This window comes from Lichtheimia ornata, assembly GCF_029851405.1.
Source record: "Lichtheimia ornata isolate CBS 291.66 chromosome Unknown scaffold00018, whole genome shotgun sequence".
NCBI classification, from domain to species: Eukaryota; Fungi; Mucoromycota; class Mucoromycetes; order Mucorales; family Lichtheimiaceae; genus Lichtheimia; species Lichtheimia ornata.
In genome coordinates, this window is record NW_026695338.1 from 294,509 (window position 1) to 308,050 (window position 13,542).

The 13,542-nt window shown below is 43.8% G+C and overlaps 7 protein-coding genes across 7 annotated transcripts; 1 reads left to right on the plus strand and 6 right to left on the minus strand.

Annotated features, from left to right (window-relative positions):
- Window positions 1–35: 35 nt before the first annotated feature.
- Window positions 36–1,587, minus strand: O0I10_004836 (uncharacterized protein; the record flags this gene model as incomplete). The annotated part of the gene is made up of 8 exons (XM_058484885.1): window positions 36–126; window positions 193–290; window positions 348–482; window positions 536–613; window positions 672–1,206; window positions 1,273–1,367; window positions 1,422–1,482; window positions 1,547–1,587. 8 exons carry the CDS (start codon window positions 1,585–1,587, stop codon window positions 36–38), a joined length of 1,134 nt encoding a protein of 377 aa, XP_058344384.1.
- Window positions 1,588–1,714: 127 nt separating this feature from the next.
- On the minus strand, window positions 1,715–3,612 carry O0I10_004837 (uncharacterized protein; the record flags this gene model as incomplete). Its single annotated transcript, XM_058484886.1, has 7 exons — window positions 1,715–2,124; window positions 2,184–2,277; window positions 2,332–2,472; window positions 2,531–2,620; window positions 2,688–2,936; window positions 3,028–3,365; window positions 3,495–3,612. 7 exons carry the CDS (start codon window positions 3,610–3,612, stop codon window positions 1,715–1,717), a joined length of 1,440 nt encoding a protein of 479 aa, XP_058344385.1.
- A 240-nt stretch (window positions 3,613–3,852) lies between these two features.
- On the minus strand, window positions 3,853–4,665 carry O0I10_004838 (uncharacterized protein; the record flags this gene model as incomplete). The annotated part of the gene is made up of 5 exons (XM_058484887.1): window positions 3,853–3,941; window positions 4,002–4,168; window positions 4,224–4,324; window positions 4,400–4,462; window positions 4,522–4,665. The coding sequence occupies 5 exons, from the start codon at window positions 4,663–4,665 to the stop codon at window positions 3,853–3,855; spliced, it is 564 nt and encodes a 187-aa protein (XP_058344386.1).
- Window positions 4,666–4,784: 119 nt separating this feature from the next.
- O0I10_004839 (uncharacterized protein) lies at window positions 4,785–6,260 on the minus strand (the record flags this gene model as incomplete). Its single annotated transcript, XM_058484888.1, has 5 exons — window positions 4,785–5,021; window positions 5,077–5,189; window positions 5,252–5,764; window positions 5,830–6,060; window positions 6,134–6,260. The coding sequence occupies 5 exons, from the start codon at window positions 6,258–6,260 to the stop codon at window positions 4,785–4,787; spliced, it is 1,221 nt and encodes a 406-aa protein (XP_058344387.1).
- A 1,263-nt stretch (window positions 6,261–7,523) lies between these two features.
- On the plus strand, window positions 7,524–9,476 carry O0I10_004840 (uncharacterized protein; the record flags this gene model as incomplete). Its single annotated transcript, XM_058484889.1, has 3 exons — window positions 7,524–8,060; window positions 8,143–8,988; window positions 9,057–9,476. The coding sequence occupies 3 exons, from the start codon at window positions 7,524–7,526 to the stop codon at window positions 9,474–9,476; spliced, it is 1,803 nt and encodes a 600-aa protein (XP_058344388.1).
- Window positions 9,477–9,598: 122 nt separating this feature from the next.
- On the minus strand, window positions 9,599–10,484 carry O0I10_004841 (uncharacterized protein; the record flags this gene model as incomplete). Its single annotated transcript, XM_058484890.1, has 3 exons — window positions 9,599–9,824; window positions 9,881–10,086; window positions 10,161–10,484. 3 exons carry the CDS (start codon window positions 10,482–10,484, stop codon window positions 9,599–9,601), a joined length of 756 nt encoding a protein of 251 aa, XP_058344389.1.
- Window positions 10,485–11,496: 1,012 nt separating this feature from the next.
- On the minus strand, window positions 11,497–13,252 carry O0I10_004842 (uncharacterized protein; the record flags this gene model as incomplete). The annotated part of the gene is made up of 8 exons (XM_058484891.1): window positions 11,497–11,937; window positions 11,996–12,021; window positions 12,098–12,227; window positions 12,287–12,462; window positions 12,516–12,693; window positions 12,748–12,822; window positions 12,892–13,158; window positions 13,229–13,252. The coding sequence occupies 8 exons, from the start codon at window positions 13,250–13,252 to the stop codon at window positions 11,497–11,499; spliced, it is 1,317 nt and encodes a 438-aa protein (XP_058344390.1).
- Between the last annotated feature and the right edge of the window lie 290 nt (window positions 13,253–13,542).

A 13,542-nucleotide genomic window follows, 5' to 3' on the forward strand; every position in this document is an offset into this window, starting at 1 on the left:
GGACATGATCAGAATAGTGTAGTAGTTGAATGAAATCAAGCAGTTTGTCTTTGTTGTTTCTCTTCTAATTCCTTTTGTTGTTCAATGGCAGACTTGGCACCCTTGCGTTTTTGTCGTGCCTCGTATCTAGTAAGGAAAAAAATCACCTTGTCAATGGTCAATCCTACCAAGGTTCAAAGGCCCACTACTTACTTTACACGGTTCTCAATGATACGTTCAATGATGCCTTGGGTTGTAAGCGTCGAATTGGGATTCTCAATCTCTGTATAAAGACCCCTGTCCTTGGCCAGCTACATATGACAATGGGAGTTAATAAAACAAACAACCCGAATTTTCTAGGTGCTAACCTGGTATGGGTCCTTTCCATCTAAATCCGGTTCAGTGGGTGTGTTGCCATGTGCGACAATATGGACCTTGTATTCCTTGGTCAACACAGCTTCGGTGATGCTGTAAGGAGCACCGATGATGACTTCATCCACATACTGCATTGGCATCATTTAGAATAAAGCGTGTGATATGACAAGGTGAAACGTACCCGGCATGCAAGGACACTAAGTGCACGTTCATGCAAGTTCATCAAGGGATAATTGGAGCCTTTGATGGCATTGACAGTCTAATAATGAAGATGGTGTGAGGAAGGATGAATAATACAGCACCTCATCGCTACCTACCTGATCATCATGAACACCAACAATCAAAAAGTCGCCCAAAGCCTTGGCTCGCTTGAGGAATTCAATATGGCCAATATGGAAAAGATCAAATGTGCCATCGACGTAAACGACACGATCGGTTTCTTTGGGTTCACGTCCTTCCGAGAATTGAACAATGCGCTTCGATGTAGGCAAACAATGAGAAATGGTGGTGCGTTGTTTATCAGCCGATGCTGTGCCCTGACTGAAAGAACCAAGGTCTTGCGCATTCACATTGGAAATGGATGACTCGCCACGCTTGTGATGATCACGTGTCATGAGCAACATACGGCCCACCAATTCAGTGGTAGAGACACCTTGAGTACGCTTGCATTCACGATAAAGGCCAGCGTCCTTGACAGCTTGATAACAATCGGTGCCATCTGCCATCGTCGTAATGTCATCACCATGGACACAAAAATCAATGTTGTATTCCTTCAAAATCTCCACCGTTGTGTTGTAAGGAGCATCAGGCACTACTTGATCCACCCATTTGCATGCAGCCACAGCATCATATCTAAAATGTAGGTATGTTACTATCAACAACCCATTCCATTCCATGCATACCATTACCCCAACATACCTTTCTTGCTCTTTCATCACTGTAGGGCCCTTGTTCTTCATGATTTCGGCATCAGAGTGCACTCCCACGACTAATACATCACCCATGGCTTTGGCCTAGTATGTTTGTTGAGTGACCTTGACAATAAAAAAAGCCATGTCCTGTCTTACTTGTCTAAGTGCATTGGCATGTCCATAGTGCATCATGTCAAAACAGCCATCGACCCAAACACTAAGCATTAGATAACAGACATTAGCAAGAGATGAGCGTGGTAGATTGGCATTTAAGGAGTTACCGGACAGGCTTTTTGGTGGGTGTATCAGCATGGGTATTCATGGCGCAAAAAGTGAGAGTGTGGAAAGAAGCGGGGCTGTCAAATCCAAGAAGCTTTTTGATTCGAGTACATACAATGCGCGCGCGGATTTATGTTCAAGCGTATTACATACTTTATTATGTATCATTTTCATGGCCACCGAATTAATGAAGGATTAAGCATTTTGGTTAAACGAAGACGATGTTGTTCGATAGCACTTTGGATCATGTCTGTTTTGATACATACACGAACGGCCAAAGAAGAAGCGGGTGGTGGTGGTGGTGGTGCTCTCTGGTGCTCATCGATTTGGGATGGTGATGATGGAGGAGGCAGAGGCTCCCAATACTTTAATAAATCTAGCCATGTCAACGTTGATATCACATCGTCTGGATGGATCCCCGTTTGGTCACTCAAATCTTTGATTGTCATTTGTCCTTGGAAACTGTTCAACGTGGATACAAGTGTTGCTCCCCAAAAAGACCGATAACCACGGGCACCAAGTATGGATAATGGTTTTTCGGGCGATCCAATCACTCCTTCTCGTTTGGACAATTCATAACCTTGCAACAACAACAATACATGATTAGCCATCCTCATTCCCATCACTGTTTCAACATACTTAATTCAATCAACAGCCTTCCATATCCGTTTCGTTGCTGTGGTGGTAAAATCATAATGCATGCCAGGTTGTAATTGTCATACGACAACTTCTCCTACAAGATTGTGTAAGGCATGGATATAGTAGATTGATCTCCCCAAGCAAATACCTTTGAAAAGTAGCCAACAAATAAATCGAGCGTACGATCTTGCTCCGTAAGCACATAAAAAGTAAACCCTTCCACGTCATAGTATAGCGTCTTGGTCTCCAAAAAGAGCTTAGACATGAGACAAAGGTTTTGACAATAGAGCTACATGCAATGTTATGAATAAAGATATAGGAGCAAGCTGTTCATCTTCCTCCCCTACCTTGTGTTCTCGACCATCCACTTCATAAACTCGAATGTGATTCTGCTCATAAATAACGCGTCCTGGCGGTTTCCTTCGTTTGCAATGAAGCTGTCATATTCTCCATAGGTGAATACTGTGATTGAGAATCTCATCCGATCCTTTCTGAAAACCTTACCTTGTGTGCCCGTAATTCATGATCATGGGGAGTATATTTTAAGCAATGCTCACATATGAATAGCTCATCCACCTTGTCACCAAACTCTGCTGGATAAGGCGAATAGTACCAGGTGCCAATTTTGTATCGGCCGTATATGATGGATTGTATGTTGCGTGGTCGTTCTACGGAGGTGTCTTGTGCAGCTGGGCTTGTTGCACGACGTGGTTTCTGGGAAATGGGATTCTTTTCATCCTGTTGTTGCTGCTGCTGCTGTTGCTGTCAACAATAAGCATAATCATGTGTAACAAACTCTATCTCTTTTTCTCTCTCCCTCTTTCTCTCTCATCTCATAACTCACCTTGATATTCTCTATATCCAACTTGCTTCTTTTCATCCCCCGCCGACTTTTACTTGATGATCGTTGTGGTGGTGGTGGTGATGATGATGATGGTGGTGCTATGACAGCCTCTGATCCTTGTTCAACAGGCCGCTCCTTTCCTGCATTTCGCTTACGGCCCCGAGATGGTGCGGTTCTTTTGGATCTTGATACTCGAGAAGTAGGATGCGTACTTTCAACCAGTGGTTGTTGTGAAGCAGGGCTGGTTGATGTAGGAACGGACCTTTGTCGTGGTAATAGTGCTCGAGGCGTTGCCTTCTTCTTTTTCTTGTTGTCAGGATTTATTACGGATACAGGCACTGAATAAACGAGTCGAAAAGAAAAAAGGGTTATCAGCGTTGGAACAAGAAAGAGAGAGAGAGACGTGTGTGTGAGCGTGTAGATAGGTAGGTGGGTGGGTGGGTGTGCTCGCGTTTTTTCTTGTTTACCTTGGTCATCTGTTGCAGAGGAACGGCGAGCTCTCATTGTTGAAGAAGGAGTCGATTGATCATTCCCGCTTGGTTCTTGGGGAGGAACCGATCTCTTTACACCTTGCTTGTTTTTCATTAGGCAGTGTTGTAGTAGTCAAACAAGGAGGTCTGTCGGTGCCCAGAAGAAATCCTTCGAGGGTTGAATCAAACGCGGTGTTGCGTGCTCAAAAATCCCCACCCAACCTCTCTTATCGATGCTTTTGGATATGTCACTTTTTCACACATGTATATAAAATGCCCCTTATTTGGTTCATTATCGAGTACAGGCTTCACTAATAAAAACGTCCCTTCGTTTCCATGCAAATCATTGTGTTTATTAGAATGGTTTGGCACATTTCCGGTATTCAATGGCTTTGGTAATAGGACATTGCATCTCTTGCCAGGAAATTGGGATCATCGTTGCACCTAATCATAATTCATCAATATCGCCATCATACCTTCATCCATACCATGTGCTCCCTTTACCTGCTACGCTTGTTGCAAATATCACGCCCAATTCATTCTTGGCTGTAGACAAGTAATACGAACGTGCATCACCCAAAGAGATCACTTCAGCACGTACAATATCACCAGGTCTGAATGAGTTGTAGATCTTGACCTTATCCTTCTCTACTGCACGAACATCTTGTGTCCTAGTACATGATCAATAACAATCCCCATCTTTTCTTCACAATAATGAATGCCAACCTTATTGCGCCCATAAAATCTTCCTTGCATGGAGAATCACCAACAACCATAATGGCAATAACAGCTTGATGAGGAGCCACTCGAATCACTTTGCCTGTGATCTGTCATATACATCCCATGCGTCAATCCTGTTCCTTACTATACCAATAGCTCACTTTTTCCCTTTGACTACTTACAATACTGCCCACCTCGGGAACAGCGGATTGTTCTTTCTCACGTGATACTGTCATAGTCGGTAACTGCAAAACAACTTGAGAATGAGTGCCATGGAGCCCGATCGGCTTAAAGTTGGGCTTACATTGCCATTGTTGCCTTCGTTGACTGATCGTACACCCACTACGCTTGCATACAATAAACCGTCGCGTTCGTAAATTCCTGGACCGGCAATGTAGTCGCCTGCATAACCTAATCGCTGGCCGGGGGTAACCACTGTGCTATCCATGGTATGATATGATTTGAGAGAGAGAGAAAGAAAATCTATTGACGTTTTTAAGCCGCCCCGCTTCACTCACTCAAAGGCAGTTACATGTCTGAGTAACAAATTTATTCTGTAATGCATTGCTAGACAACCGATCTTGTATCCATGGATACATTGCTTGCGCGTAAGTTATTAGTATTCATCGAAGAAGATTGACCCTTGTCATTATCATATGAAGACGAAGATGAGGGCATAAACATCCACGCAACGATCATGGCACCAGCCATCGCTACACAAAAAGGAACCAAGACCCGTACACCTTTTGCACCAATCATGACACCCGTGATTAAGGGACCTAAAGCAGATCCACAGCTTCCAAACTACCCATATCCGATTATTACTTAGGCTAGACACACATCGTACATGTCACGTTACCGCTGATAAGAATCCCACTGAAACCGCATACAAATGGGAAGGCACAACCTTGTTGGCCAAGCCTACAGTAGATGGATAAAGAGGACCGAGAGCAACGCCAATAATAGCCAATGCTAATAAAAGATGATATAAATAAAAGATGAAATGCGTTCGTCTGGTACATACATCTACCTACCTGCTGCATTTGCTGCTATTGCAGCCACAAACCAAAAGACAAAAAGCATGGCAAAAATCAAGCAAAGATATAAAAAGACCATGCGCTTTTCTCCAAAACGTAGTGTTAAATAGCCCAAGAAAAGACGGCCCGCACATATGCCTGCCCAATAACCGGACATGACATGTGCCATGGCAATTGTATCGCCGCTGCGTATGGAGATCAAGTAGGTGTATCCCCAATTGCCAAGCGTCACTTCAGCACCCACATAGAGGAGCAAAAAGAATGCCCCTACATAGGTGATTCTTTGTCGAATTGCTGCTGCTATCAATGCATTGCTGCTTGTTTTCTGGTCTTGCTGTTTCTCTTGTAACTCAGCACGTGTTGAGAGATTTCTGAACGTAAAGAAAAGGGTCACTGCATTGAGCCCACCCATACCGCACAAGATCATGTAAGTGATGGTCCATGATCTTTCTAATTGTAATACAGCTGCAGCCGTCAAGGGAGCAATCAAGGCACCACATCCATACAATGCTGCAACATGATAGAGAGATGTATAAGAATGCCATCGAAAAGTACCACAGTTCATGTTTACATACCATGAGAAAAGTTCAAGAGCATTGTGTTATGAGGCATCTCTCCAACAACGACGTTGGCACATGATTGTGTCAAAGCCGTACCAAAACCAATAAAGGTAGTCATGCAGCACATGGCAGGAAATGGCACTGATACAGCGATCACCAGGAATCCCATCACCATGGAAACCGCGCCAATCAATGCTGTCGTAGCTTGGGAGGTCTTTTGGATCAAGTATCCATTTGTAAAAGCAGCTATGTAACAATGAAGGAGGAGTTTAATAATAGCAACAAAGGAATTGATGACAAATCAAATGGATGTCGTTACCTAGGAAATAGCCAAAGGTTGTAGTAAGGAAGACAATGGACACGACGTATTGTGTCAACCCATATCGCTCTTTCAGCGTTGGAATGATAATACCCAAATTGGCATCATTCATGCCGGTGACAAACATGATCAAAAAGCATTGCAAAAGATGGGGTAGTAACGAGCAGAAATTGCCACAACGTCGTCCTTTTGATCCATGATCATCATCATTCTCGATAACCACCGTGCCTGAGACCGCCTGGGACATGGCGTATAAGGTCGTAATACCGAGGGAAAAGGGAAAAAAGTGAAAGAGGGAAAAAAAGGTGTTGGCAAGGAGGAATTAACTTTTTTTTTCTTGTGTCATGGCATTACTATTTTCTTTCCCTCAGCAATCGCCAGCCAATAAAGTTTTAGGTGATTCCACTAGTGGAAACAAGGATCGACTCTATCATTTCTTCGAGCCTTTGCGAATCAAAAATCCTAACGTAAGAGCAATGAAGGCGTAAGCAGAGTAAAGGTTGGATCGTGCTGATTTCAAAGAGGGCGGCCTTTCAACTTGGCTTTTGCCACAAGTTCAAACTGTCATTCACTCTACATACTACATGGATGCATTTTCTCCCGGTAAGAGAACCAAGGATGTGACAGAGACAACTTTGGATCATGTGATTTTGGTGCGATGGATTACATTGTTTCCTCGTCGCTTTACTTTATAGCCCAAATAGAGTAGGTGATCGCAGCCCACAGCCACTGCAGCAGCAGACAACCAGGGTAATTGACTATAGCAAAAAGCTGATGATCCAGCGATGCCTATGTAGATAAGCTATGATAGGACTCTTTCCAAAAAACAACAATACTTCTATGTATCCAGTGACCCATTTGGCTGCTGTTGTGAGGCGTTACAGTAATGCATGAATCGGGATGATTCATTGTTGTTATGTACTAGTATTTTCTCGCACATCCCATTCATTGTTGTCCTTAAAGGGATTCGCATGGGCGTTTGGATTGAAAATAGTTTAAGAAAGCTGGTTTTAAAATGTTTGTATTTTGTCTTGGAGACTTCATCGCCCCCAGCAGCAGCCTGTGGCGATCTTGTTTTTATTATGTAACTCCCCCACCCTCTGAAACCTTGCTATGGGGAAAGAGATTTACTATCATAATAAAGATCAAGCGTATCATGGGAAAGGATAAATGTCATTTAAGATGTGTTTGTATAAACAATTCATAGCGAGGGAGGTGGGCACAAAAAAAGTGCTGCTTTCTGCTGTGTGTACAACAAATTTGTATTGGGCGCGTGTTCACGCGACACTTTTTTGCGTGACACAGCGTTCATTCCAGCAAAGCATCAATAAATTCTCTTTCTCTTTTTCTTTACAAGCCCAACTTTGCTCTTGGTACACGCTTGATCCGAATGCCGAAAAGCTTGTCCGAGACCAATGATGGCAACCAATCACCTCCTTTACGCGCTTCGCGTGTCACCAACAACTTGCCACTGAAACGACGTAGCGAAGGCTCACCTGTTCGTCCATCAGCATCCATTAAAGCATTCGCCATGCGTGACGCATCCTCCTTGAAACCACGATCGTCTCCAACCACACGTGCCAGCAAAGCCGGAAGTAGTAGTAGCAGCAACAATAGCAACAGTAATAGCCATGGCAGTAAAAGCAGCAGCAGCAGCACTGGTGGTGGTGGTGGCAAACAAAGTCTCCTTACGTCTTTGCTTGGTCTCAAGAAACAAGGTGATGGTGAGACGAACAGCAACAGCAACAGCAACAGCAACAGCAGCAGCAGTAGTAGTACAAAGAGCAACAACAACAACAGCAAAAAGATTACCGATCCACGTTCATTATTGAAGCGATCTCATTCAGCACAATCACGCCTTGATACAATTGGAAAAGATTGGCTTAATGCACCTATACAACGACCAGCACCTACAAAGAAAAAGAGTGTAAGATACATCATCTCACCTTATCATCATCATCATCAACAATCATCGTGCTAACAACTAAGGGGTGGGGTGGGGATAATAGTATGACCGTTTTATACCTGACCGTGATAGTATGGATCTTGAGTCGGCACGATACAACATTGCTAAGCAAACGGATCAGCGGTTCCTTGATTACGATGCAAGGAGTCGCAATGAGCGTGTAGCTGCAGTGGTGGGCATCACTCCTAATCAACGTATTCTCTCTTTCAAGCCCGAGGCACCAGTGCTTACTCGTACACGCACCACCGACTATACCAAGCTATCATCCACTAATACAACAACAACAACAACAACAACAACAACCGCATCGCCTGTGCCACCCACACGTCGTATCCTCACCTCTCCTGAAAAGATCTTGGATGCACCCTATATGGCTGACGACTATTACTTGAACTTGCTCGATTGGTCGGTTGCCAATGTTGTTGCTATTGGTTTGGATCGATCCATTTATCTTTGGAATGCCAATGATGGTACTATCCAGACCCTTGATTATCAAAGTAACGACCCTGTTGCTTCTCTTTCATGGTCAGCGGATGGTGCGTTCCTTGCCGTGGGTACATGTGATGGTGCTACCGAGATTTGGGATGTCGAGGCCAATCAACGTTTACGTTCCATGGCCGGTCATCAAGGTCGTGTAGGCGTGCTTTCTTGGAACAAGCATTTGGTTTCCTCTGGTTCACGTGATTCAACCATTTGGCATCATGATGTACGTGTAGCTCAACACAAGGTCGCTGAACTTTTGGGTCATCAAGACGAAGTCTGTGGTCTCAAATGGCGCTCGGATGGTGACATGCTTGCCAGTGGAGGCAATGATAATACAGTCAACATTTGGGATGCACGTGCTACTACACCAAAATACAGCAAAAGTAATCATGTGGGTGCCATCAAGGTAATGTATATATATATATATAGTTGTGATGCCTTTATGCCTATAAAACTCATTCACTCTATTTCTAGGCCATTGCATGGTGTCCTTGGAATACGAATCTTGTTGCTACGGGTGGTGGTCGTGAAGATAAGCACATCCACTTTTGGAATGCATCCTCTGGTGCGCGTGTGAGAAGTGTGTATACGGGTTCGCAAGTGACATCTTTGATTTGGTCCAAGCACTACAAGGAAATTGTATCGTCGCATGGTTTCCCTGACAACCAATTGATCGTTTGGGGATATCCAAAGCTGAACAAGATTACAGAGATCCCTGGTCATGATTCACGTATTCTCCATTCTGTACTAAGCCCTGATGGTCAAGTCGTTGCAACGGCAGCTGCGGATGAAAATCTAAAGTTCTGGCGTCTCTTTGAACATGATGGAAAGGAATTGACAAGTGGTGACATACGACACTATACTGCATTGAAACGAAGTAATAGCCTTCGCTGATGAAATTTATATATTATGCATATATCACATCCCCCAATAAACTAGCTCTCTCTCTCTCACACTCTCACACACATACTCTATATGATCCAGCAGCCCAAAAAAAAAGGTCCATATGTATATTATCACCAGGGTATATCGGAAGGGATAATCTCACATGTAGACCGATAAGATGATGTTGAGGGTCCTGGTGGATGATGGAAAGCAGCTACCAAAGGAGGCAAGCGAATGTCTGCTTTGGGTTCATTATATCGTGGAGGCGAAGCCGAGTACATTGAAACAGGAGAAACGGGTGTGGCTGGTTCATGCTGCAAAGCATTGGTGCTAGAGTGGGATGGTGTTGGAGAGGAGCTGTATTGAAAGTAGGTATGAGTCTTTGGACTATTAGGGTCATCGTTTAAACTTACATTGCGAATACGTGATGACTTGATGATGGATTAGATGAGGTGACAGGGTAATTTACAGTGCTAAGGGTAGTGGTATTGGAGGTAGCAGCATGATGACTTCGTTGATGCCGTAATAAAGTTGTTTTGCGAGTAAATGATTTAGAGCAGGAACATACATAGGGTCGATTGCCAGTGTGTGTGCGTCGATGTCGTGCAAGTGAAGATGACTATAAACATGTGAACATGTTAGTTTCATTTATCATCATACGCTATGGTAGGGTGGGGGGGGGCCCAGACTTACATCGCTGAATGATTTACGACAACTTTCATTTTCACAAACATGGGGACGTTCACCGGTGTGTGTGCGATAATGTACTGTCAAAGCAGATCGCTGAATAAATTGTTTACCACATCCAGGCCATTCGCAGTGATAAGGTCGTTCACCCGTATGGATACGTTGATGTCTCGCTAGATCAGATCGCCTTGAGAATATCTTGGTACAAGTTTTCCATTGGCATTCGTGCAAGCCATTCGTGGTCGAAGTGGTTGTTATTATAGTGTTATTTGTTTTGACAGCAGCACCACCACCAGGTCGATGTTGATTAAGCAAGTTATTGATGTCCATGTGGGAAAAAAGAGGGGAGAGGGGAGAGGAAATGTGAGGGGTCTCACATTCACCACATAAAAAGTCTCTTTATATATGTGCGTACTAAGAATCAAATCGCCGCCGCTAATGAACCCACCATCAACTGGTGCAGCAGGCTCGAGCCCCCATTTGTGGATTAGAAAAGAAAGACCTGGTGGGGGAAAAGAAAAAAAAATATACACATGGACCTCTGAAACCCCCACCGTGCGCGGACCTATGCCACGTTTTTCAGCCATTACGTATGCTGTCAACCCAGATTTCTCAAACCTGACCATTGCCAATGCTTGAACGCACAGACACCGCTCATACCGTTTGCCTTTTTTGTTAACGCGCCGGGGTCCATTCATTAACGGTATCGAGATAGCCGGCTAAATACTCAATTCCAATGCGTGCATGTGTCTCTTTATATAAAAAACAATGGCACATTGTAGCATCACACACCATCAATAATCAAAAAGGGGGGGTCTTTATCATCATAAAGTGATTGTTAAAGCAATAGGATAGCCTTTTTCAAAGCCAAGAACTACACTATCTCTATCCATCATATGAAACCATTTTCTAGTGGTTGTCGATCGGGAAGGAGACCCGCTCGCACTGGCCCGGACGCTCCGCCGCCCGCCTTTTTTTCTCTTTTTCTTTGTCCGTGGGATATCATAGGCATTGTTTCGAAAAAGTAGGCAAGCCAGCTTGTTATTGAGCAATAGCCAGCTTTTTTCTTTTCCCACTAGTAGACCGGTCCCATGTTAAAGAGCACAACGTAGTCCTTTGGTAATGATGATATCTCATTCACGCTCTCACACACACGCACATTCCACTTTATTATGACGAAAAGGGTGTCTGTGATTCATATGTCTCATACGGAGAAAGCTGGGGTAAAGAAGTAGTAGTAGTAGTAGTCGTACATACGTATCATGTCTCAGAAGAAAAATGGGATGATTAGGTAAAATTGGGGGGTTGTTGTTGTTGTTGTTTGCCAAGTAGGATGGATGAATTATCGCGTTGGAGAGGTATTGCTGTTGTTGTTAGGTCGTCGTATCATGTCCAAGTAATCAAAATATTCAGTAAAATCAATATGCTCGGCTTGTCGTGTATCACGTCTTGGTGGTTGATGAACTTGATGTACATGATTGTCATGAGGGGGTGGTTGTGGAGGTGGAGGAGAAGTAGTTGAATCATGACGTTGTCGTGATGCGTGTTGTTGTTCATGTCGCTGAGCTTCTTGTTGCGAAACTCTATTATGTGATGGTGATGTTGATGTTGATTGATTTCCACCAAGCAATTCCTCTTCCGCATAGCGTCGTGGATCCCCGTCATCGTCATCGTTCGATGTTTGATTCCTTTTCCAAAATGACGACCAAAGCTGCCATTGAACGTATGGTTTCAAACCTTGGCCGAATCGGATTTGACATCGCACAGCAATATACAGGGTGCACTAAGTGGGTTGTGTCAATGCCTCTTCTTCATTTGTGTCAAGGAAAATTTCCACCTACCACAACAATGACAATCGATGCACTAGCTATATTTGTTTATGTCAGCAATGGGGTCACATTCAATGTGTATCCAACCACCACCCCCCAAACCCAACTACTTGCCATAGATCTCCAATGTGTACCATGGATCCACCACATCTGTAATGGTCACGAGTACAGCCATGTTGATAAATATAATCGCACCTTGCATCAATGAAAACAACGACATCATCCAATGAGCTTCCCAAGCAATCTACTATGGGTTGTTAGTGTGGGGATCTTTTTTATTGTTGTTGCCCTTGGATACGTAACTGCTTGTCGTCCAATCAATAAAGCGAGAAGGCCAACACCGGCCAAGACAGAGGCTGCAATGCATAGTGGACGTGAAGAGACGCTAGCGCACACAGCATAAAATGCCATAAGAAGCACCTCAAAGAAAAAGTTGATCTTGAGAGCAAGCGTAAAGCATTGAACGGTGTAATACATGCCTATGATGATGATAATGATGAGCTTGATTTCATTACTATATACCACCACTTACTTTGTAATCGACGTTCAGGTCCCACTTTATCAATGACATCCCAACCAAAATGCTTTTGGAGCATAAACGCCACGAAGGCTGTTGGCACTGCGAGTACCCAAACAATCACCGTCATTGCGATTTGTAATTGTAGATTGATCAAAGGCGCCTCATCCCATTTGACACTTTCGATGATTTGCTGGTAGGAAAATGTGAGACCATGTACAGATGACTTTGTGACACACACACTTACCATGATGCCCAAAGCACCCGAAAAGAATGTGAAACCAGCAGCAGCAACGACGGTCAATGAATTCCTGTAGATGAGCTTATATAGGATTGAGTTCATGCAATGAGAATGATGGTTCCTGAACACCCACCCTCTATAACAACTTACCCCATCCAACATCAACCCTAGTTTCCATAGCTCGTATACAATAAACCAAATGTTTTCGAAACGAACACGGTCATTCTTGTCTCGTAATCGTAGCCGTAAATAGTCGGTGGATTCATTGGGTTCCTGATCCAACATGGGTGTGTCTTGAATGGGGCTGGTTTCCACGTTGACGAGTGTCGCAATGAGGATCGGGATCGTTATTAAGACTTGTAAAAGAGCGAGTAGAATGAATCGTTTCGACCATTTCGATTCCAAGAGACCACCTCGCTGTATTCATAAAGAGAAGAGGGGGGCACGTTAAGAAAGGAGAAAGAGAAGGTGATTCAATGTAATTTACCGCTTTATCAGACCATGAAAACATGTATGTGTGTGTATGTATGTGAGTGTGAGTGAGTGAGAGAGAAAGAGAAAAGAGTAAAAAGAGAAAAGGTAATTGTTGCAAGATGGATTTTGTGTATCCTTCCATCAACATGGATCTCACTGATTCTTCCTTCTCTACACGAACACACGGTACAACTCACATGAGCCAACCAACCACTGTTATCTTTTTGCCACCAGGAAAGCCAAAGCGATATCCACGCATTAACCAGAAATGGTATCGGCGGCAACAGCGCCATCAAAAAGCTCAGCCTCTCATTTTTTTCTCACATC